General features: G+C 30.6%; 1 protein-coding gene across 1 annotated transcript; it reads right to left on the bottom strand.

Moving 5' to 3' along the window:
• On the bottom strand, window positions 1–26,778 carry LOC143193703 (gustatory receptor for sugar taste 64f-like). The gene is made up of 8 exons (XM_076400018.1): window positions 26,694–26,778; window positions 22,818–23,003; window positions 22,024–22,089; window positions 17,778–17,932; window positions 17,487–17,612; window positions 16,642–16,959; window positions 2,330–2,419; window positions 1–105 (listed from the first exon to the last, which is right to left on the bottom strand). The coding sequence occupies exons 1-8, from the start codon at window positions 26,776–26,778 to the stop codon at window positions 34–36; spliced, it is 1,098 nt and encodes a 365-aa protein (XP_076256133.1). The 3' UTR covers window positions 1–33.

Below are 26,778 nucleotides of genomic sequence, written 5' to 3'. Positions count from 1 at the left end.
TAAGTATTGCACTCAGTCCTTTTTTATGGCTTATTACATTTTATGGCTCGAAGACATCGTTATCTGAATAATAACTAACTCATAAGCCATGATAGCAGTTCCCATCTGTAACAGAAGTATAATTGATAATATTTTAATATTCAAACCATAGATTACAAACTTAACAATGTTATCTCATGTTACGCTATGTTGAAAATCAGTGAAGATATAATATCTTCTTAATGAATACCCGATCGAATCTCAAATGAATCATCCGATTATTTATATAAAAGACAATTTCAATTAAATAAGTGCCATGATTAGTAATAGGTAATTATTTTTGTTCAGTCTTGCACTATATCGTCAATTGTCTGCGATTCTATTAATTCAATAGATATTTTCCTCAGATGCATTGGATGTTTTGTGAGTAACACTTTTTTTATTATTTAATTATTACTTTGTTACTAGTCGTTTCCAACTAATACACGATTTGTCTTTATGATAACTTAAATCTAGGTATATAACTCCATATAACTAGGAGGACCCATCGGCCATATCTCAGTCTGTGATGAAATAATGTTTATACATGTCATTGCCGTATTTTTTATTAAATACACCTCACTACACAACACTACACAAGATCAAATGGTTTGATTCTTTTGAGTCTGTGTCCTGGTCTGGTGGTATTCAAAAGTAGAAATACTTTAATATTCCCATGAGAATGGAGTATTTCCTCAAAGTTTGTTTTTCGTCCTGCCACCTTGCAATTCTTAATTTCTTGACTAACTATAGGTATATGAAGTTCTCGATGTAGCTAATCAGTCCTGTAGTATTTGGGCGCGCCCACAATAACTCTCAGGACTTTGTTCTGAAAAATTTGTATTTTGTTTATGTTACTCCTTGCCAAACATACTCATAATTGAACTCCATATGTCCATATAGGTTTCATTATTTGATTATATATATTAACAATTTATTATGTAGTGATAATTGCTATTTTCCTCCAATTAGCAAATACATTTTTCTATATTTCAATTCCAGTTCTTTTCTTTTCTTCTTTGTATGTTCCTTCCAGCGAAGTTTTGCATCAAGATCCATTCCGAGATATTTAGCGTAATTGCTATATGGAATGATAGTATTATTTAATGTTATTAGTGCTTGTATGGTCTGATTGTAGGTAAACTTCACATGCACAGTTTCGTTAATTTTTATTTTCCAAGCATGTGTCTAACTACATATATTGTCACTTGCCTGTTGTAATTTTCGTTTGGATTCTTCACTATTGTCTCCGACAGCTATAATCGCAGTATTATCAGGAAATGTCATAATATTCTCCATTTGTGGTATAACACAAGTGTAGAGTACATAAAGCTTTGGCCCCAGTACACCTCTATGTGGTAAACCTGCTTTAGCTGCTTTCATTGTAGAGTAAGCGTCTTTTTGTTTAACTCTAAACACTCTGGCTGTAATGTACCATCTTAGTAGTTCAGTGTGTGTTTTGGTAACATTTTATGTAATTTATGAACAAGACCTTGCCTAATGCCAAACCTTATCGAAGGCTTGTGCTAAATCTAAGAATATAGCTGAGCATACTTTCTTACTTTCGTAGGCTTTTTCAATAATATCTGTTATTCTGTGGACCGGGTCAATTGTTGAATGCTTGTTAATAAACCCAAACTGTTGTGCTGATATTTCTGGTTGGTATTTCAAACTGTTGTATGGTTTATGTGTAGGCTTTTCTCTCTATGATCGAAGTAACACTGAACCTTAATGCCGTCATTCCAAATTATTCACCATCATCATTCAAAACTAAACAGTCATCATTTTGAAACTCAATAATCATATTAGTTTACGAAAATGAAAATGTAGCGAACTAATTTTCAATATTTCATGAGTATAAAGAAATGATGAATTTTTACAACGTAGTTCAAATATAAACTAATGATTCTTGAAATTGTTTCTTGAAACGCTTTTTGAACTTTTCTATTATAGAATTATTATTCAATATAAACCATGAAAAATTGACGTAATAATTTAAATTAATGGAATTTATAGACCGGAAGCTGTTATTCTTCTTTCTCCCAGTTTATGGCTTTTCTTAAAACTCCAATATCAAAAATGACTTATTCATATATGCATAATGATTGTTTACCCACTTTGAAAATCCGCATATGATTGACTGTTACTGCACGCTCATATTATTTCCATATTTCATTCCTATGGACTATTTATGTTATTCTAATGTGAAACATTTTCGATTTGGCAAAAAGCCTGCATTCGATTTCGCATTTTTTTAACGATTTATACGAAGCTATCTAACTGAGGCTTTATACGATATGTATATACTTACTTTCAGCATCAGGCTCTGAGTTATATAAAAGAAATTCATTCCTGTTAGCACCATCTGATGTCTTGCTGCGTGAGTAATAAATCGGTCTATCTGAAACATTATAACAAATCATTAAATTATGAAAATTGATATGAGAAAAAGAAAAAGGGTAAAGAATATAGGAAAAGTATATATATATATATATATATATATATATATATATATATATATATACTGTATAATTAACTGTAGTTTTTAAATGTACTATAATGATAAAATAAAGTATATTTGATAGCATTTTTGTTAAATTATTCTATTTAGATTCAAATTTTGTTTTATGTCAAAGACACACTGAACTAAAACTAAATGTATGTACAAAATAACTTTGAACAGGCTATAGATGACATCATATACTGCTGATCTCTGATTATATGATTTATTTCGTATTTTCGTACATTGGTTTTTTAATGTTATATAAAGAACCCTCGACGTCAAATCAATAAAATATGGCAAGTATTTAAAACTTTTAGTATAGTGTTTGGTAAAAAGTGTAAAAAATTACACTTTTATTAGATATTATTACATATTTAGATATATTAGATATTATTAGATTTTATTAGATATAGATAATAAATATTGTAATAACTAACGAAGTATAAGTGTCATATCAATGATCGGGAAGCTGCTTATTGGAACATCCAAGTAAGACCTCGAAAGGCTGGCAAAGAGAGGGTGTTTGAAGCTGTACTCAGTCCCGTCCGCAGTACCGCCACGACTGAGCGCGAGGTACCTTCGTCGGCTACACGAAACATCATCATAAAGTTTTTAACCAATGAAGGCGTTCAACCATCGGACTCGTTTGAAGGCATAATTTTGGGGATGCTACACTGCTTCAGAATCGAGTGTACACGTGGGTCAAAAAAGAAATTCAAAAAAAAAATTGGATATCAGTTATGGAAGAATATAATCCATCATCAGTAATCAATCAACTTGGCTTCAAAAATATTAGTAGTCACTGGATCCCAAGGTTGTTGACCGACAATCAAAAACAGATCAAGTTGGAAATCCCCGAAAACTCTTCTTTTAGTACTTACCTGTCACCTGTCACTTTGTGATTATTTTTCGTTTACGCCCTTAAAAGAATCACTTGAAGGCAAAAGATTTTAAAGCAATGAAGAAGAATAGGAGCTCAAACTTTTTATAAAGAGGGAATATTCAAGCTTCCAAATTGGTGCAAAAAGTGTGTAGAGCACAGAGGTGACTATATTTAAAAATATTCAATGCTTAGTTTGTCTATACCATTGATCAATAAATTTATTTTACAAAATTACCATTTACATTTGATTCCCCCTCGTAGATGAGGAAAGCGTGCGATTTTAGTTATTATAAATTATCACTCTAGTTTCAATTACAAACACTGGCCAACATTCTGGGCAGCTTTTTAAACATATTGCCTTAAATATTACTAAACTTATACGATTACTAGACATCTTACGATGGTTCTTTCAGCAGTGTGCAATTGAGAAATAATCTGTTAAAATCATTTACAATTCGAGATGTTTCCTCTACACATTTCAAAATAGTAGTGAACACATTTATCATCCTTATGCCACAAACTCCTTGACCGATCTGATATTCACTGATGTTAGCGCTGGATTTGCTGATACAGATGTTGTGAGCAATTTCTAGCATTATTTTTAATATAATTCGCACTGTAGAATATCATTTGAGAATTAATGAAAAAAGACCAAAGTGTTAACAATTGACGAAATGCCTGTTTTTTACCTGCTCAACGAAAACCATTTAGACCAAATGCAGGAGTTCAAATACATGGAAGAAGTAGCACAAGAAAAGAACCATCGCGCATCTTCCGATCCTTCTATATAGCTCTGTAAATTGGACACTGTTACAGTCTGACATCTGTAAGGCTTAGGTCTTTAATATGCGTTGCTTAAGGCAAATTTTACATGTTTTTTTTCGAGATCGTATTAGAAATATACAGTTGAGAAAGAAATTCAAAGACGCAGACTGGTTTGCTTTCAAACTTCTGTCGGGAAATCGAGCTTTTGGATGGAAGATGCAGCAGAAGAACTCTGAAAAAGACATGAATCTACATCATAGAAACCATCTGAAAAACAGTTACTTATAAATGAGAAAATCCTTTATTTTCCTTTCATAAGTTTGAGTAAATTATAATTATATTTAAATGCAATATTTGAACCTAATTAAAATCGAAATGTAATTTCAAAGCAACAAAATAATTTAATTTTCTTATTTCTGTAAAGTCGAATCCAAAAGGTAAGCATGTGTAAAATATTTACCCTTAAAAAAATCTAAATATTTATCAGGGCACGATAGGGAAATTCTTAGGGAACATTAGCATATAAATGAATAAAAATTTCCTTTGTTGGGCCTTTCAGGGTCAAAATACAACCGTTTGGGGATGTTTAAACACGAAAATACCATTTAGATCTCTAACTAAAAAAAAAACACAGCCACTATCATTATGATTATTTGAAACGTATACTATTGTAATGTTTAAAGGTTTATTTTTATTTTTATTAATTTTATTTATATTTGAATGGAAATAGAAAAAAGTAAAGCTCTATAATATTATCAGATAAATATAAATTGTACGTATTATTAGAAAAAGTGATATGAACGAACAATTTGGATAAGGCACATATTAGGAAAATGATTGAATTGTTTTCGCAGTAGATGGCATGTATCTAGGAATATTTATTCACTGATGCCATGCTATAGCGCGTTTGAAAGGTAACATACTAAAGTTACAAAGCTATATTGCTTTCGAAAAGGGAAAATATAGAGCAATCTAATCAAAAATATATGTGCTCTTTATAAATAAATAGTGCTTATGTGAACGCCAACATCAGAGTTGGTTCGCTCTATTTCGTTTGAGGTAAATTAATATTTTTTATCCTGCTACATTGCTACGGATACTACATACCAAAAGAACTTCGATACTTGGACAAACTAACATGAATTAACAGTCAAAAAAACATCAATTTTCATTTTGATGTTTAAATTACTTCAAATTATAATGTGTACAAATACCAATCACAATAATATTTTCATTAATTTTAGTTAAAAGAAACGATTGTTTAGCAGAAAAAGAACGGATTAGCTATTAGTTAGCTATTATGTAGCTGTGTAGTTTAGAAGTTAATGTAAGTATTTATATTTTTTAGTTTGGTATATACTTCACGAAAATATTTTATAAAATTGCTTAACAAATTCTTAACAAATTGCCGTTCAGATTTCAACGTTCAGTAAAACATAATCAATAGTTAATGCAAGAATTTCTACAGATAACCCTAAATTATCACCTTTCTCCCTCTTAAACCTCCCTAAAATACTAAAGGGTGAAAGTTGAACGAAGTATTATCTCAGTTTATTTTCTCTTACTAATAATTACAGGATTCATGCATTAAAACAACCCTCCTGTAAAGAACGTGAGACGAAGCAAACAAAATTAAATCAAATACGATCTTAAATCGTAAAATTAAAATTCTTACTCAGATGTTGATAAAAACTGAAATATTTTCTAAAGATAGCATCCCAGTATTATTCTATATTAAACGAATATATAAAAAAATGAAGATGTCTTGAGCATTTAGTACAAATTATTATCATAATAATTACATTAGTTGACAGTATATTTCTTAGTTGTATATCTAATATCTGTTTTGCTAAATCCAGTTGTTTTTATTTGCAGCCTCATTAATGATTTCCAATAATAATAACTTTTTCTATACTCAACAAGAAAAGTTAAAAATCCATATAATAAAAGTTTTTTGCTATTACATAAGCTAAGAAATGTAAATAACTAGTTTCATTACCCTTTTGAAATATCTCAAAAAATAAAGGAATATCGGTGTTATAAATTAGTCCAAAAATAATAAGAGTTAATATTCGTGCCTTGTCCACCAAATTAATAGTAAACATTAGTGAACTTAAGAACTACTTCAAAATGGTTGAACAATAAAGTGAGTAAGCAAACTCATAAAGAATCATAATTTTGAAAAAAGTTGCAGTTGCAAGGCTAAAAACCTTTAAGAGTTTCTTCTAAAAAATCATAATATAACTTGATACAGGTAAGATAACTTCATAATATAAATAACTAAAAGGAGCCAATTTTAAAATTTACGATAACTATATAAGAAAAACTCAACAAAAATGAACGAAGTTAATTATAGCTCGTTATTCTAATTGTCATTCTGTAAACCAGAACCATTGTCCTGATCTCATATACAAAGGGTTACTAGAGAAAACATTAACACTTTTCATGAGTTTCATGAGTTCATTCAACATAAAAAAGATTCTGACCCTGAAAGGCAAAACGGAAAATCACAAGTTATTATCTGCTAAGAGGGAAGAATTAATAACCATCACTACATGTATATCAGCGACTGGTCAATTTATTCCTCTATTGATAGTGTTTGAAGGGTGAAATGCTCGATCGCGCATCTTCAGGTACCAGTGGCAATGGCAATGAAATATTTTGCTTAGTAAACTAATTGCTGTTTAAAAGGTACTTGCCTTTTAATAGATTAAAATTCCTTTAATATACATTTCTTTACTGTGACTTGTATTTCAATTATTATTCATATATACTTATATTATTATACCTGGTATTCTAAACTAATTACTGTTATAAAATAATCCTAATTATATGACTTTTTCATAATTTTAGTTTAGTCATATTATCCTATAGTATTTTGAATTTATTAATATTGTGTTAATTATGGGGACTTGATATAAAAGTAACTTTGTATTTTCATTAATTAAAGAAGTTATTTTATAAAAATATTTAATACGCTTAATTTTTAAATTAAACAATATTATGGCGAGTCTGTTTTTGGAATCGAAAGCATGGATTATATAGCATCCGAAGTTCCGCAAGACATTATAGTGTGTCCGTTCCTTTATATTCCATATACAGCCAATATACCGACCACAAAATCACTAATGCGGCAGCATATGCAGACAACCAAACCATTATAGCATCTCATGAAGATCTAATAATATCATCAAGGAACCTCCAAATACACCCTAATAAAATACATGTGGCTGAACACATTGCGTAGTAAGACAAAAAATGAATATCAATAATTCTCAACTTCCCCAAGCTGAGATTAATATCTTGGTATACATGTGGACGCCTAACCTGGAAAAAGCAAATACTTGCTAAACGAAAACTTAGACTTAAACTATACCAGACGTATTGGCTTATCGGACGAAAATCCAAGTTATCATTAGTTAACAATGTATTGCCATCTATCATGCCATCATGGAATCCAAATCTGAGCTATCGCTAGCTAAACAGCGTTGCGCGCACCATTGTCGATATTCTGTACTATGTCTCTAATGAAGTGATACAAGGCGATATCCCTCTACAGCATACCCAAAGAAGTTTTGAACATACGTCATCAAGATGTTTAATGTATTGCCTGCCACAATTTGTAAATTCGTTTTAAAATCAGATATTTTCCTTCACATTTTATTCTAGTTAAAAAGGGGCACAGTCTGAAGTCAAACTTGTCAACAATGCTTGCCACGGTTGCCCGGTTGCCAAACGTATGCAAAATTCTTCAAAATAATAGTGATAAGAGCTATGCGATGCTTTTCTTGTTTTGAAAAATTTCAAATCGCTGCTTGTTATTACTCTGATTGAAAATTCCGAAGCCAGACATAAGAGATTGTGTCTCTAATATGTTACTTTCAACAGGAACAAGTTAATGGAGGTTCCCTCTTGTCAGTACAATTCGTTAAAGAGGTTAGCGATTTTACCGTTAAATATTAATTTGGTGTAATTTTTATTCAAAATGTTTGTGTTAAATAATTTTAAAAATATTTAATATCTTTCGATCTGGTTATAGGATATATATAGATTTTAAAACAACATTTAGAATAGGAAATATTTAGAACTAACTAGTTTAACTAGTAACATTGAGCATTACTTAATTACGTAATATTTATATCATAATCATAAGAAACGATTATTGCTGACTGTGCAGATTGTTGAACCACTAAGAGTAATAATTAAAAAGGATTCCTCAACCAGTGTTTTCCATTATTGTTAAAAATCTAAAAGTTCCTAAAATATAAAAATGCTGTAACGTAAATCAAAATAAAATTATGCACGAACAAACATTTCCGTCAAAATAAACGAATCGTACCTGTGTACCTTAAATTAATGTTGTACTAAATCCTGCAAACGGACGGTTTTACAACCTTGTTTACTAGTGCAACCTAGATTTTCCCATGCATTCATTATCGTATGATTGATGAATCACCCCGTAACCAGCAGCTCAAAAGAAAAATCCGTCGTACGACAGGAATTCAATAGATAAAACTTGATGGTAAAACATTCCCCGATACTTGCCGCCACTAAATTCGAATACGGGTGAGAAATTTATGCCGGCTTTTATAGTGTTCCCTTAAAATAAAGGAAGGGATCCCGGCCTTACGGGTTCGCTTCGTCGTAGTATCGGGTTATCGTGAAGATAATTCAGGTCCCCCCGTCTAGAAGAAGATGAAAGTTTATCGGTTTACCAATTAATCTCTCGTTTAGTGACCTGTCACGGAGAAATCGAAGATCATCCGAGATTATGACCGGTGGTTTTTGCATCCCCGCTTTGTTATATGAAATCACGGAAACATATTAATTACTTAACATGTCGATTGAAAATTCTCCGGCCTACCATAGTAAAACACATTTTTTTGGCAAAATTAGTTTTTTTTATTCAACATAATTCTGATTATAGGGACCCTCCAACTTTTCGATACCATTTTTGTAGTACGATTTGTCCTTTGTTTTAAAATAGGCCTCAGTATCGGCGATCACCTCTTCATTCGACGAAAACTTATTTCCAGCTAGCATTCTTTTGAGATCTAAGAACAGGAAATAGTTGCTGGGAGTCACATCTGGAGAATACGGTGGATGAGCAATTCATAATTTTTGCCATCGTTTTCACTGACTTTTGACACGGTGTATTGTCTTGATGAAGCAGCAAAAGAAAGTTCTTTTTCTTCAAATGCGACATTTTTCTCGGCGATTTCGGCCTTCAAACGGTCCAATAACGCTATGTAATAGTCGCTGTTGATGGTCCTTCCTTTTTCAAGGTACTCAATGAAAATTATTCCATGCTCATCCCAAAATACAGACGCCATAATCTTGCCAGCCGACTGTTGGGTTTTCCCACGCTTAGGAGCGGGTTCATCGTGTGCAGTCCACTTGGATGCCTGTCGATTGGACTTCATTGGAACGAGCCATGTTTCAGCTATTGTCACATATAGACGCAAAAACTCGGGTTAATTCGGCTTGATCATCTTCAAACACTGCTCCAAATCATCAACTCGTCGTTGTTGTACAGAGCTTTCTCCAACCCAAATATTCGTGAATGATATGATTTACACGTTCAGTTGATATATTTAGAGTGTCTGCTATTTCATTCAATTTCAATTTACGGTCATTCAAGATCAGTTTGTGGATTTTTTAATGTTTTCGTCGATAACAACCTCTTTTGAGTGCCCACTGAGTTCACCGTCTTCGGTGCTCATTTCACCACGTATAAACTTACCAATCCTTGATTGTTACTTGATTTGAATTGAATTGAATCCTTAGTTGATTTTCCTAGGGCAGTGTCTGGAAATTCAGTATCAAGCCAAGTTTTGCTTCAACTATATTTTTTCCCTTCAAAAAGCAATATTTTGTCAACACGCGAAATTCCTTTTTATCCATATTATTCACAATAATAAAAGTTGCTTCACTCAAAATGCTATAATCCACAAACTAATGATTCGACAGCTGTCAAATGTATACCCGCGTCTTTTGCGGGTTCGGGTTAACTAAAAGACATATGGATTTCTAGTAGCGTCATCTATGTGTCAGGCCGGAAACTTTTCAATTGGCCTGTTATCTCTGTATATAAAAAAACATGTAATATGTGTGTATACTTAATCGTAGCTGTTATTTTGTTTTTCTTCAATATTATTCATCCCCGTTCGCTCGAATTTGTTGGTCAGATCCCCGGCTCCTGGAACTCTGTTCTGTTGCCAAACCAAGCGCCAAGCGCTGAAAGTCGTTGAGGCGAACACTGGAACTAAGCAAAGTGCATGCGTACTACGACTTTGACCCAATTTTGAAACCTATTCATCACAAATGTTCGCCGAATTCAGTTCTGCCCATGCGCATTTTCAATTTTCTCACGAGATTCGCCCCGAACGCTCAGGTCTGTACCCACAATAATGCCTTGCCCAAATCTATGAATTCTGTGAAAATATATTTTATCGGGTTGTATTTTTTCTCTGCGCAACATTTTATACCACTTTTGAGAAACGCTACGAATTAATTCCGTTACCCAATAAAATCGATGGACATTAGTATTTGCACAAAACACTGTCTGGCTTTGTCATAAAACACCTCAGCTATTTTTAGTTTACCGTTACCGTCTATTCAGACGTAGTCCTTAATAAAATCATCACGTCGTCTATTCATTAGCTACGCCCACACATTCAACAAGCCCCATCCAAGTTAATGTTTATTCCAGCCCCACTTTGATTCTTGCGACGCCCATGAGAACGTGTTGTTACCCAAAAACGTTCTTTAAATATTCAAGTGAGCAACATTAGATAAATATTTCGGCGACTGGATCTCTAGATTTTATCGCCTGATAATATGCGCGATTATGTGCTTCCTGGACGCGTGTTAGGCATTATCCTTAGACGATTAATACGCTTTTCTATTTCCATGAACGATGGCGTGAAATCACGAGATTGTGTCAGACATCCTGCGAACGGATCCCATTAATATGAATCAGACATGATCCGATATGCGACGGAGGTAACAAAATTATTATGTAATTGACAGAGCTTAATTACATGACAGACGTGATGCGGCCAGTGTGGTCGACGCTAAATCGATCTGTTGTGGTTAGTTTGCCCGTTAAAAATACACAATTTAAATAGATGCAAATTCGTTTTTAATTAATCAACAATTAATGCGGCTACTTCTAATAAAAACTGCAGGATTTATTAATGACTCTACTCTCATTGATTATTTATTAATTTTGATTGGCAATGGCTCTTTAAGGATGATGTATTCTGTGTAATTTAAAAACACTGAGTTGTGTAAGTGGCATTCTATAAATAATTAATTATTATAATTAAAAACGTTGTTGAAAATGAACAAATGAATCAGGTTTTTGTCCTATAAGTTCTGTTAAGTTATTATTTTCAAACTTTTTGACACTCCAGGCTGTTATTCATAATTAGCATTAGCACTTTTAAATTATTGAAACCAGAACCAGAGTTTACCAGAAGATTTCTTCAAATCTGACTCAGAGAGAGATATGTAAAATTTGCCTTAACTATTGCATTAGAAAGATCTCAAGCTATGAGTTATCAGATTGGAACAGTGACCAAATATCAGAGGCATATAGATATATTGCTAAGATAAGTATTCGAAAGAGTCGGATATTAGTCTTCTTCACTTCTTCACTTTTAGGCACCTTCTTATAGAAGCAAAAGCACCTGTAGCTTGAATAATTCGATTTGTCACATCAGCACTAGATACTACTTTGTCTGTCAGTTGCTGTGATATTGGTCTTTTCCACATAATTATCAAGCCATATTGCCCTGAAATGTAAACATCAGATTGAAGTCATGAAGAATACTAGAAGCTTCAACATCTGTATGAATAATCATCAGCGAAATAATATGATTTTAAACACAGGAAAATTCACTACCCAATAACAGACTCAATGACTCCACAAAACTAACAGGAAAACTGTTAGGTTATTAAGATAAATATCAAATGTAACAGTTAGGTTAAGTTGTGTAACAATGTTACTTTTATATTATATATTTTCACAATTAAAATACAGTCAAGCACACTACATGATAATCAATAAACGTTCTGTCGTGTTAAAATTAAAATTTTAATCTGTAAATAATTAGTCATTACAATTAATAAAGGTTGTGAAAAAGAATAATCAAGAAGACATATTATGCTATAATTTTAATTAATTCATATCGCAAAAAAAGTATTTAGAATTCATATTACTACCGTAAGTCATTAGTATTTTATATTTTTCTTAATCTGTTATTTTTAATAAATATATGGGGTACAACAATAATTCAAAATAGAGTTCGCAATAAGATTAACATATCAATACAGTAAAGTATCCGGTAAATAATCTTTTCGATATAAGATACATGTATAGCCCGTCTAAAAAAACAGCCAATGTACGTCCTCAAAATCTATGATATCTAATATGTAATGTAGCTGTATTGTTGCTTCATCAAACTTAACATTTGATTTACAACATTTTCCGGTTTATTAACTCTAATTATTATCATCACTTTATAGATTGATTCTGTTACAAGTTTTAACGCATTAGACATCATTCTAACTCTTTGAACCAGGATAAAGTGAGGAAAAGTTTTCTACCAGTTGAAAACAAATTTTACACACGATAATAGACAATATATTCGACGTTATCTATGACGTGTATTGACTGTTTAATTGAACGGAAGCTCTATTTTGTTAAGTCAACTGATTGATTACTCCGTTTAAATCAGCAGGCTTGTTTAACATGCTTTTATTTATCTAATTTATTATCTGTACCTTAATTATTTTACACTAACTATCAACGTAACATGTGATATCTTCAATATGTAAAATATAAGGAATACCTAAAATGTAATTACAATCAATCATTGTCATTGACTTAATAAAATTAAGAATAGATAAGATGAATATTTCAAAATGCCAATAATTTTAGAATTCTTACACATCACTGGTTATTTACGACTTTTTCATTAAATATCTTATTGTCCCGATTTATATCATTTTTTAAAAGATTGAAGCATATTTGTATAAATTTAGTATTTATCTTGCATAACATGAAAAGTGCTAATTTAAAAGAAATAGGAGGAACATTATGAGTATACTTTTTTTCGTTTTTTTATGAAGCAATTAAACAGTTACCTTAGACATAATAAGGAAGCTCGTAATCCAATTAAAACTCTTTCTAAAACAAGATAATAACGATTCAATAGAGGCACGAATATAAAAAATGTTATTTAAAATTAAAACAAGTTTTAACAAAACTAATTGTTGAACTAATTTTAAAACATATAATATTTTAATTAAGTACCAAATAATAATTTTTAAAGCTCTTTAAACTGTAAAACGGTATATTTTATGTTTAAATCGTAATTGTTTAAAGTTAAATTTGTGTCTTAAATCATCTCAGGCGTATCTGTTCACAAAATGGATACAAGAAATTTATTATGTGCTTGTTTATACACTCTGAACATTTTTTCACCTTAAAGATGCAATAATACATTGTTAAATTTGTTGTTGAACACCTTGCTGACTCCACCATGTGCAAAGCTAGACTTTATGGACGTGAATGTTCCCTTTCGGTGGGATTGTACTCTTGGTATTGTTATAGGAGATCCACTTTTCTGTGCAATGAAACCGTGATGTTGAAGCAGTTAGAAATGACATTTTTAGCCTATTTGTGTCCACTAAGACTTTTTTATCCTCCAGACCATTCTTCATTATTAGCATCACCAATCACCATCATCAAAACGGAAAATTGTGGTATAAAGCCGCAAGTAATATCACAATAAATCTCAATGTGTTTGATCAAACAAAAAAAGTAATTAATGTGAATTGTTAGCCTTTCATTATTAGTCTGTATACACTGAATAACTCAAAAAAAAATTAATGTAAGGTGAAGGAACGTCAAAACCATCGACTTTATATTTAGATAGTTTAAGAATTGTTTTAGACGTTACGTAATAATCAATGAATTACTCTGTCTCATATTATCATTTATATTCATTAATTGATTATTTAGTAAAAATAAAAATAACTTTTGTTTCAATCCCTATTACAGTATTATTGAAAACGCTAAAAGACAAAAATAAATCTGCTATTGTGTAGGGAATATTATGTTATATAACGTAGCTCACATAATATCGTGACTCAATAGATTGAAATTTATAATGATAATAGCCCTACCAACCCTTGCACGATTCTAATTGATACTTCTTAGACGCTATTTATTCTGTTCTTAGGTTTACGTAATAAGTTTTACCCGTTTTCTATAGTTTATTTTATAATATGAAAGGTCATGGTTGTAGTGATATTAACCATAACCAATGACACACTAACTGAAAAGCAATATAAGATATATTCATTATTGTTCAAATGGCATATTTAGGAGAACAAGAAGAATTAATAGAGGATGAGAGATTATTTGTAAGTAATATATAAAATTAAAAAGAGAATCGATGGTAAAATGAAAAAGCTAGCAATCGAACTTCAATTACAAAGAAGTTATACTCTGAACATAGTAAGGCGTACGTGCTTTGTGTTTCATTAGTTCAGACAAGAAATATGATCATAACTCATAGTTTGTTTTGCACAATAATGTGCTTTTCATTCTGCAACCACCAAATTCGCCCGATTTAGCTCTATCGGAATTAGACTAAGACAATAAACCGCCTCGATGATATCGTTTGAAACCGATTCAGGGTATTAAAACCGATTCAAAGAAGGCTTTAAAGGCCAATCCAGAAATCGGCTTCAACAAAGCCTAGAAAAAAACGTCAGTATTGTATTCAAGGTCAAACAAATTTAGGAAAATAAATAAAAGGTTTAGGTTGTATTTCAAAAGTTTTAATATTTTTTGAATGCAGTTTATGACTAGTTATATGTAATTTTAAGTTATCAAAAAATAGACTTGAATGTCTCGACAAATTTTGAAGTAACTGTGTGGTATACTGTGATTTTGAATTGTTAAGAAAGAAACTTGCTTTTCTGTAAACAAATTCTGAAGTTATTGTCTTATATAACTATAACGTAACCGAGTTTAACGAAACTTAAGATAGATATTTCAGCTTGCAGCTAGTTCGTAAATGAAGATGAAACCATGAGCAAAAGATAGTAGAAGAAGGCTCATAATATAATAAACGTCAAAAGATTTACTGAGCAGAATTTAAAAAAAATTATCTGTTAAAACAGTAAATTAAGTCTGATTTTTTTTGTAAATTTGAACATGTGCTTTTTCAACATGCGATCAAGCGTCATATTTGAAATTTAGTTGAAACTATTCAGCTCAAATGCATCTATCGTATTCAATACTCCCGTAATTATTTTGATTTCTTTATGTCTTCCATTCCCTATCTTTGGTTTTTCATGTGAAATTTACCAGTATTGATATCACAACTAGTATTGAATATATCGAAATAATATAAAATTAGTTGATCTACCAGTTATAGTTAATTATTGTATATCAACTTAATAATGTCACATAATATGTTCTTACCGATGAATACATATTCTTTACCGGTCCTATCATCCCCTTCCACAGCAAATAATCAATGAAATGTAGAAGCCAATGAAAAATAGTTAATGAAAATATATACTATTAACAAGTATTTTTGAAATAATATTCTAAAAAATCTCTAATATCGTCATAAATCTTCATTGATTTCGTCAATTTATTGGAAGATTATGCTCTGCTAAAAAGATAAGATAGAATACTGACTGTATATAATTATAATTAACATGGTATAATGACGATATCAATTATATTTTGATAACTACAGCATTTCTGTAATTCAACTTCTAATTGTGGATCAAATAAGTTAAAATATCAAAAAGCTAGTCCTTCCTGCTAATCCCCTTCTTTCGAATAAGTACACATGACAAAAAAACGAATGATTTTGTGTGTTACGCTGGAAGCATAATTGGGCTTTACTTCTTCAAAAATATAACTTTTCAAGGCAGTAAATAATAATGAAACGATATTGAAGCACAAGAACCCTTGAGGAGATTTAATAGTACAGAACGAAATTAAGACACATTTATATAAAATAATTATGAAAATTTGCGATCAAAAAACTCCTATCTGCCAGCAAAACCGAGTTTTGCAGTAATGATATCACAACTCCTATTCTAAAACAGCGAAAACACTATGTAAAAATCACCAAATTATAAATTTTTAAAAGTATTCTATAACTTACAGTCGAGCATATTTAAACTTTTAACTAAATAAGAAAATATTTTTAAAGATAAACGTTTCTTGCTACCTCTTAACATCTTCAACACTAAGAAAAACAAATTTCTTGTTTACAATTCAATGAAAGCGTCATGATACAGCTTTAACATGATTATAATTATGAAAGTACATCAAAATTAATTCACAGATCCAGTAGTTTCAATGCTAGATATAAAACTAGATCTATTAATATTTTATTATACTACACGACACACTGATTAATCTACTTACTTCCATGTTGAATATAGAGCTGTCAGCTGACTGAAGCAATTTTATAATTTTCTCAACTTCGATGATAAACGATCCGCCATGAAAACAAACGTAACTTAGCCGAATGATTATTAAACCAAATGATATCAGTAAATAGACAAGTTCCCATCCCACCATCTGTCCAGTTAGTATATAGTAGATTTGCAGTAGAATGAAATAAATATTAGCGCAAAAGGACAATAAGATTACGCCTGATAATTTCTTGTTAATTAGCAAAAATAAATTGGCCAAGCTCACATATTGTTCTCTGGCGTTTCTCCAAATGTAGGGGTTTGATTCCTAAAACAGAAGAACAAATATATTGCAATTAAAAAATTGTTCTTATATTAAATATAATATAGTATAAACTCTTTAATTAACTAATATATAAAGTATTTTTAGAGCAAATTATTTAGACCTTACTAAAATTGCAAATTAATTTTAAGTACTCTAAGATATACCGTAATTATGTGCAATTTACCTTTTTGGGAGGTAAAAAAAAACTAAATATGATGTACATAACATTTTGGACTTTAAATTTTCACAGCGCAATAACTTATAATTGTGTAAACCAATTACTTTATCTTTCTAGAATATTTTGCAGACTGTCACCTTTCAAACGTGCTATCGTATGTCTTGAATGAATCAATATTACTAGATATATGTATTCTACAACTATTTTTCTTATATAATTATTACATTGTTACTAGTCATTTTCGACTAACCTACAATTTGTCTTCACGATAACTTAAATCTAGGTATATAACTAGGAGGACTCATCGGCCCTAGCTCAGTCCATGCTCTGGTGTATAGTAAATATTCCTTACCTTAATTTGTATCAAATGCTTAACTCTAGCTTTAACCTGAATCAATTTATAACGAAAACAAATAGAGATTATTGTTATAAAGACATCAGTATAGGACCATATAAAAGTTCTTTGCCAATTAAGTACCTAAAATAAACAAAATTAAACAATAAAGTACCAACTAATATTATAATATTGAGTATATCGAAATATAGTACAAAATTATTTGATCTACCAGTTATAGTTAAATATGACATATCAATTTAATAATGGTACATAATATCTTCATCACGATAAACAAATATCTTTTACCTGTCCTATCATCCCCTTCCACAGCGAATAATCTGTTACTGAAAATATATCCCAATAGCAAGTATTTTTGAAATAATCTTCTAAAGAATCTGTAATATCGTGATAAATCTTCATTGATTTCTTCAGCTTATTGTAGGTCAGAATATTATGTTCTGCTAAAAAGATAAGACAAGCCTTAACATAATATTACCCACAATAGAATACTGGTGGTACGTATTGATCAATTAATTGAAATTAGCATAGTATAATAACGATATAGGTTATAATTTATAAGTACAACTTCTAACTGTAGATCAAATAAGGTAACATGTTAAGAAGCTAGTTCCACTATCTAACCCCCTTGGTTCGAATAGCTACGCATGTCGAACAAAACAAATACCCCACAAGGTATGCCTTTTAATACAAATTTTGAATTTTATAGTACTAATGATATATATGGCGACATAATGGTGTTATTTCTACCTAAATTTGATTATATTAATGTGGATGACATATTATTGCAACAAGAGGATGCTGCATTCCATAGGTCTGTTTCAGTAAGCCCACAAGCGTTCGTGAGAAGTTTAAATATAGTAGCAAACAAATTCAAACATAAAATAGCCATGAAAACTATTGTTAAAAGAGCGCGCATATGCCAGCAAAACCATTAAACGACTTTTGAATATTGTAAGTTTAAAACTTGCCTACATTTTGGCACACCCGTTATAATAAAATATGAAGGTAATTTAAGAAATAAAATCAAGCAGCTTTATAGGAAAAAAACTTTTAAAAAACATAAAACAAAATTAACAGAAACGATACTTTACAGGAGATAGACACAATAATCTGAACACTATGCAAAATAATATATAATCCATCCAAAGTTTGTACATACGTCATCAAGATGTTTAATATATTGCCTGCCGCAATTTGTAAATTCGTCTTAGAATCACACAATATTTCCTTCTCATTTTGTTCAGGTTAAAAAGAGACACAATGCTGTCTGATAATTCGAACGTGTAACGGAACTAGCCTGTCAAAGTTGTCCAGTTTTCAAACATATGCAAAATTTTTCAAAACAATAATGACAAGAGGTTATTAATCGGCAAACATTGTTTTAGTGCTTTGCTTGTTTTGATAAATTTCAAATCGCTGCTTATTATTACTCTTATTAAAATTCCGAAGCCAGACAGAACAGATCGCGTCTCTATTCAGTTACTTTAAACAGGAACCCAATAATGGAGGCCACCTTTTGTTAGTAAAATTCGTTAGAGACTCAGAGATTAAATATATGAAATGTATAAAAACAGTGAGTAGTTTTTCAATACAAACATAATTTACAATTATTTCAAATGAAACTGTTAGTCTGAAAAGTATCGAAGAGGTCTAATGGAACTTCCGTATATTGCTTTTAAAAAAATGCAAATTTTAAAAGCATATGATAAAATGAAGGAGGACTTATTCTTTCAATTTATGTAATTAGGTGAGACATGAATATTTCAGAATGAGACCAATATACCCAATGGTCACTCACTAATAATAATAAAAATAGTGCTATGACAACAAGTTGATTTATTAGTCATAACATTTATTAATAATTCATTGCAGATATATTGTACTCCATGTTGGAAACAGGAATGGTTAAAACATCTTCAGTTTGATTGAACCTGAACAGACACATTGAAGAAGAAATTGACAAATGATGGAATTGTGAACAAATGTTAGATAGACTGAAAATTAACAGTTTACTTATTCAGTTAAATGAAACTTTCTGAATATGATTTGATTCAATACTGCAAATTTCTAAGACAGCGTGAGGAGAGTGGAATCAAGTAAAGGGAAGTATATAATTAATATATGATAACTGTAAGAAATGTTACTGTAGAGTGTAAAAGATTTATGTGTAAAGATATGTGTGCAATTGTTCGAGTATTTGGTTAAAATGTGTCAGAAGAGAAAGAATAGTAATTGTTCTGCAAATATGGGCAAATGCATTAAGGAGAATGCAATGATTAAATCTAGTTTTATCAACAAAGATGTACATAGGTATTAACAGAACAAACGAAGGAGAAATACAATGATATCAAAATGTCTTTACAAGAAAACACTGTAATGAAGGGCACAAGAACTAATCATATAAGGTAAATATACTTTCTAGAAAGTAAAATATATTACGGATATACAATTGTTAATTAGGTGTATTAGGCATCCAGGGGATACAACTACAAACTTGCATATCTCTAACTCCTAAGTGGTATGAAAAAGAGTTCAATATGAATATAATCAAATACAACCCTAACCTACCAACTATTATAGCGTTTATATTATAATATTAAAATAAATTATATTTGATAACAGTATTTATGTTTAATTATTTTATTTAGATTATAATTTTGTTGTATGTCAAAGCCTAACTGAACTAAAACTCAGAGTTGATACGGCCATATGTAAAAAACAGCTTTGGATAGACTATATCTTGTTGCGTATTGGTAACACTGCTTCTGTGTAGGTAAATTGATGCGTATCTATTGCTCAATGAGCAAATAGCAATAAAAGCAAATAAAGCAAATAGTGGGGAGCATTTCCACCTCCAACATCATTAAAGCAATTTGCAGATGCGTCGGTACAAGAAGGTAACAACATTCCGTGAAGAACTGCAGCTGTTGTTTAAAACAAATGGTATACTTGAACACCTTATAAATAAATAAATATTGTGTATATGTCAGGTATTCATATTTATTTTTCCATAACCTCTAGTTGTCCAGTTTCAGCACATTCGTTTCTATTCAGAACAGGGAGATTAGTGGCAGCACTAGCTTATTGTATCAAAATATAATAAAGTATATTAATAGATACCTGCCATACAAGTCCTTCAAATAATTGATATTCAGATTTAACTGAATATAAAAGCCATGTATTTCGTATTATATACTGACGGACACTTTCTAATACACTTTTATGGATTTTAAACAGTTTGTTTATTTTGTTGACATTCAATGCCAAGTGTTCCGCTGGAAATCACATAAATATTGTTCATCTAGTAAGCAGTTTCATAATTCAAACATTTAACAGCAATAAATACGTATCACTATTAGAGTAATGCCATAACATTTCGGAAAATTATCTTGTCAGTTTACCAGCAAAACCTACTTTTATTTTTCTGCATTATAGTAAAGATTCCAATTAGTTCGTTTTGATATTTACTATTACAAAATATAAGTGTTATAATAGTACATTCTCTTTAGAATTACAACTATGCCGCCAGATTACGAATATATTGGAAAATATCTTCCAATATTGCAATCCAATTATTTTCTACTAGTTATACCAATTTAGTGGTGAATTTACGAGTATATTAAAAATAGGTGAATTTTAGTATTATATAATTACGAGGTGAGCTAAAGAACCATATTTCTGGTGTAAAAAAATTTATTTATCATTTGAACCACGGTACACTTATCATGTTGCTTTCCATTGTTTGAGATATCTTGGAACCTTTATCCTTTGCCTTTTACGAAACTGTTTTTATTGCTTCCACATAACTATATGCTTTCCTACCCGATTTTGTTTTGTAATATCGTTATCAGGAAACATAATAATTTAATAACTTAAACGCACATGTCAGGAGAATGTGGGTCACAAACATAGAGCAGTTCAAAACATTCCATGGAAATTAATCTAAAATTTATTTTAGAACTACCACGTAGAAGACAATCTCTTTTTGTAGTAGTTCCCACCTCCTGTTTTGAACTGCCCTTCTTCTAGAGTAGCGTTACAGTAGAATTGTTAAAGCCATATTCATAGTTTTATTTCGATATATCATTATATCGATATTTTTTCAGAACAATATTTTCGTAACCCACATTGTTTTTAAAATATTTTGTAAACCTATAAAATATTTATATTTTTCCGACATATTTCGATTTATGGAAACATATTTGCTCTGGAGAATAATAAACCTATAAAATATATATATATATATATATATATATATATATATATATATATATATATATATATATATATATTATTCGTCTTCATCTCCTCATTTTGATTGACACATTGTTACATAGCATTTGAGGCATAATACCATTCATAATGTGCAATAGATTTGCCATCTCTTTAGTGACACTCTGAACAGGATCTTGTTTAATTTTACCAGAGCTCTTTACAAAGCATTCAAGAATTTATATGACCCTAGAGCAGTATTTTCTGTGCTCTCGCTAGTTTTTTATTTTATCTTTGTTTACTTTTGAATAATTCGTACATTCGTATTCCTTCTCTTGTCTTCCCTTCTCTTGTTGTCCCTTTTCGTCCTTTCTTGAAGTTTTATCTGTTTAATAAAACAATGATATTTTGTATTTTAATATATCATAATATAGATATTTTTTCACAACTATATTTTTGCAACCAACCTACTCTCAAGAATAATAAATCTAGATAATATGTATAAATTAATTACCCCTAACCTACAGAGTTCTTAAGATTCTAAAATTTTTGTGATTGTTTCGTGCAAAGAGTAACGGAAACATCACTGATATCGTCAATTATTTCAACATGAAAATTAAACAATAATGGACGGCTAATATAGCAAAAAAAATCACTAACCCTTTAAAACAGTTATTTTCTAAACTTTGAAGCTCAAAATCTCAAAGTAACACTAATAATTGACAATCTGGGGTAATAAATAATCATTTATTGTACTAATTTTTATCTTCGTTCGATAATTCGCTACAACAGAAGCCACTTTAATTATAAGTTTGAACAAACAAGTAGACCATCACTCTTCTATTCACTGACGTAATAAATATGTAGTTATTGTAGCACTTTTACGTTTTAAAATACTATTGTATGTTACTAAGCATTAATAAAGCCAAACATTATAAATCCTTTATGATTATCATAAACACCATATAAATAAATTAAATTATATATATATATATATATATATATATATATATATATATATATATATATATATATACCAATAATATAACACTGTGAAAGAATGATGATATTGCTATCAATACTGTAAAATCGTAATTATTTTCCTATACTTACCAAAAGCAATAAATAGTATAAAACTGGTTGTCCTTTTAACTTTTCTTCGTAGATTCACTGGCACAAAATTATGCCTCATAGTTATTTCTACTTTGTGCCATTCCTTCACGAACTCTGGCCATTGTCGAGCCAAATTAAAATATAAGACCTTCAGTAGTAATGTTTCGGAATAGAATACCAGAAAATCTGAAATAAACAAATGAACAGTGATTTTATTTATAGATGTTATAGTTATTTTTGCAAGAAAACTTAGACCAAAATTCCTTTAAAAAATTACGTATTAGTCTTCAGTGGATATCTATCATAATGTATATGGTATAAACTTCCATATGGACATGTATATGTGCTTTCTTTTAGTTGCATAAAATATTAAGTGTAAACTTAAATCAAATTCGGGTAAATTGACACGATATATTTTAATAATCATTATCACCAATTTTATTCAATCCATTCTCTAAAAGAGATATGTACTGTAAATTCGACAGGGGGCATTAGGGTTTACCATTTAATCATTACCACTCAGATTTTCATGAATTTGTGACAACGTTGTCATGTTGATTATTTTACTTAATTACATTTTTATTTTTATAAATTTTTGTTATAATTGTATTCAATATTTGACATTAAAAATAAATATGTGTCTAGTCTATTTGAGCATCGTTTAATAGTTAAATAATCATATTGTGGTTTCCAGACGCTTTTGAACTCTGACTCTCAATTGAGACATAAGAAGATTTAAATACTGCTGATCGTAACTTCGGATTCTATTATGATCTAAAATGGAACTTCTTATTTTGAAATAGCTTTAATCTTAATTATTATCGATATTAACTGAGAAATTTGTTCCTAATTTTAAATAAATGCTGCAGAGTAAAGTCAAAGGTGTAGAAGAATAAATGGAAGATAGTGTAAGAAAAAAGAGTAAGAAGGACAAAAAAGCAGGACTGTACGTAGACGTGTATATAAGAAAAAGAGAAAAATATTTGTGCTAAAATAAAAAACCTCACAAAATAGAACAAAGAGAAAATAAAAGGCAGTAGGGTACAAGAAAAGGCAGTTCAGTGCACATTCTTGAATACATGGAAAAAAACACTTGTAAAACCAAAAAGAGAGGCTTCTTCAGAGTCTCACTAAACACAGAGCAATTATGTTACACATTATAAATGGTAATATGTCGCAAATGCTATCGATATTAACTTAGAAATTTGTTCCTAATTTTAAATGAATGCTGCAGAGTATAATCAAAGGTATATAAGAATAAATGGAAGATAGTGTAAGAAAAAAAAGAAAGAATGACAAAAAACAGGACCGTACGTGTCACGTGTATATAAGAAAAAGAGAAAAATATTTGTGATAAAGTTAAAAACCTCATAAAACAGAACAAAGAGAAAATAAAGGGCAGTGGGGATACAAGAAAAGACAGTTCAGTCCACATTCTTGAATACATGGAAAAATGCACTTCTAAAGCCAAAAAGAGAGCCTTCTTCAGAGCCTCACTGAATACAGAGCAATTATTTTACACATTATAAATGGTAATATGTCGCAAATGCTGTGTAGCTTGGACTCAAAATGAAGAAGATAAAGACGAAGAAATATTTGTTTGATGTGCTTTTAAAGTCAACTCGAAAGCAATGAACAGAAGCTGATTAAAAACTTGTTACTACTTGATGGTTATGTTCATGTCGAATATTACAATATAACATTATCAATTTTATATTTCCAACTGGTAGACTTTTCTTTTGTTAAATTCAATACCCAACTTAAGAAAATTCTGACGTTACTGGTATACAGTATATGCATTGAACAAAATACTCATTGGATAATGTGCTAATAGTTATTTTTAATTCAAATAAATAAAAATAGTATTTAAATAATATAACTCCCCAGAATTTGGATGAAAATAATAAATAATTCATTATATATTCCTCACTCTTTCCTCTGACTCCTATCGCTGCATTACAACAATAAAACAATTCAAATTTATGTAATTCCGTATGACCAACAGAGGAAAATACCATTTCTTTTATTTATGGGTACAACATTACTGTACATTCAGTTACCGTATTTGCATATGAAATTGAAACACATTATAATTGTTACATCATTTTTGATTATATATGTTTCTTAAAGTTCGGCTAGCGAGAGACGATACAAGCACAGAATATAAATACATTGTTTAACCCGACTGGTCTTTACAATGATATACAACTACAGTTATCCCATTCAACATAATTTATAATCTAGCTCGAACTAATTTAATAGCACTATTTGGTCGAAGATTTATTTGGTTAGAACCATTTCCACTATCAATGGTCTTATTTCGGTTTTAGACTTGAACATTAATACCAGACGTGGTAATTACACAATAAGATTGTATATAACGCGTGATTCAATAAATAATATTTTAAAAAAGTTCCAATTACTTTGTTACTAATTATAACCAACAATTTGTCTTTATATTAACTTAAATCTAGGTATATATCTAGGAAGACCCATCGACCATATTTTAGTCTCTAATGATATTTATGTGTTAACATTGCTATTTTTCATTTGAGTATCTCCTCATATCTCCTGAAGATCTGGGTAAAGATCTGGGTATCGATACAAGGGTCACTGTTTATATTTCGATAATTGGTAACACTGTTGTCATGTGAGTCCATCTGACGGTTCCATCGTAAAGTTTGACATTTTTGACGATATACGTACTCGGAATATTTTGTCGCACGGACTCTATTTGTTTATTTTATATTTAGTGGAAAATTTCGTCTTGGCAAAAAAGGGAACTGACTCGTGAACATTTTCGTGCTATGTTTTTTACGATTTTCGACGTGGATTATCACAAGAGTGCATCAATCAACATAATTTGACTTTTGGCGATGACTTTTAGCACCAGCATACATACCATTTTATATGAATACTTAGCTGTGCGAAAGTTATGTTCGCGTTGGATCACACGCACTTTGAGAATCGCTCAAAAAAAGGCTCGTGTCGATTTATGCAAAGAAATGCTTAAGAAATTCACTCGCGCTGTTTCGAAAGACGTTTAAAAAATCGTGGCAGGTGACGAATCATGGATATATTCATATAAGCCAAAAAGTAAGCAGCAATAACAGAGTTGTTCGCGCATGAAGCACTTCAAAGAAAATGGTGGCCTGTTTCTTCGGGAAAACCGGTCATATTTCAAAAGCCTCTAGAGCATCGTAGAATCGTAAATTCTGATTGATACACAACCATTTGTTTGCCAGAGGTCTTCGATAAAATAAGGAAAACAAACAAGAGACGCCAGATTATTCTTCATCATGACAATGCGAGCTCTCAAACAAGAGACTATTTGTACCCCTGGTTTGGCACCTGGTGACTTCTTTTTGTTCCCATCCGTGAAGAATAAACTGCGTGTTCAACGATTTTCATCGCCCGAAGTAGCTATTGAATCGTTCAAAAATCAAGTTTTAAAGATACCTCATTCGGAATGGAATAAATTATTTGGAAATTGGTTTAAGCATCGCATGCAAAGAGTATCGATCATCGTGGCGAGTACTTTGAAAAACAATAAAAATATATTCGCAGCTTAACTATTTTTTTTCCTATTCCCGAAATATAAATAGTGACCCTCGTATAGGTTTCAGTAATTGCTTTATAATAGCAATTTATTATGTATAGATAATTGTGATTTTCTTCCAGTTAATCAATATATTTTCCAAAATTTGAACTCCAGTTCTCTCCTTCTCTATTTTACATGTTCCTTCCAGCAAAGTCTTGTTTTTTAATTATTTATTATTACTTATGTTTCTCCGGTCTGATTATATGTGAAATTCATATGCAGATTAGAAATTTCGTTAATTTTCATTTTCTATGTTTGGCTCCAATTATTGTTACTTGTCTGTTGTAATATGCTTGTGGCTTTTTCGCTTTTGTCTCCGATTGCAAGAATCCCAGTAGCCATCGAAGCACATGCAGCCAT

The sequence above is a fragment of the Rhynchophorus ferrugineus genome, unplaced genomic scaffold, assembly GCF_030347505.1.
Source record: "Rhynchophorus ferrugineus isolate W39M unplaced genomic scaffold, kcgeb_rfMv2 rfM3, whole genome shotgun sequence".
NCBI lineage: Eukaryota > Metazoa > Arthropoda > Insecta > Coleoptera > Curculionidae > Rhynchophorus > Rhynchophorus ferrugineus.
The sequence above is the reverse complement of the archived record's forward strand: the minus strand, read 5'-3'. Positions and strand labels throughout refer to the sequence as shown.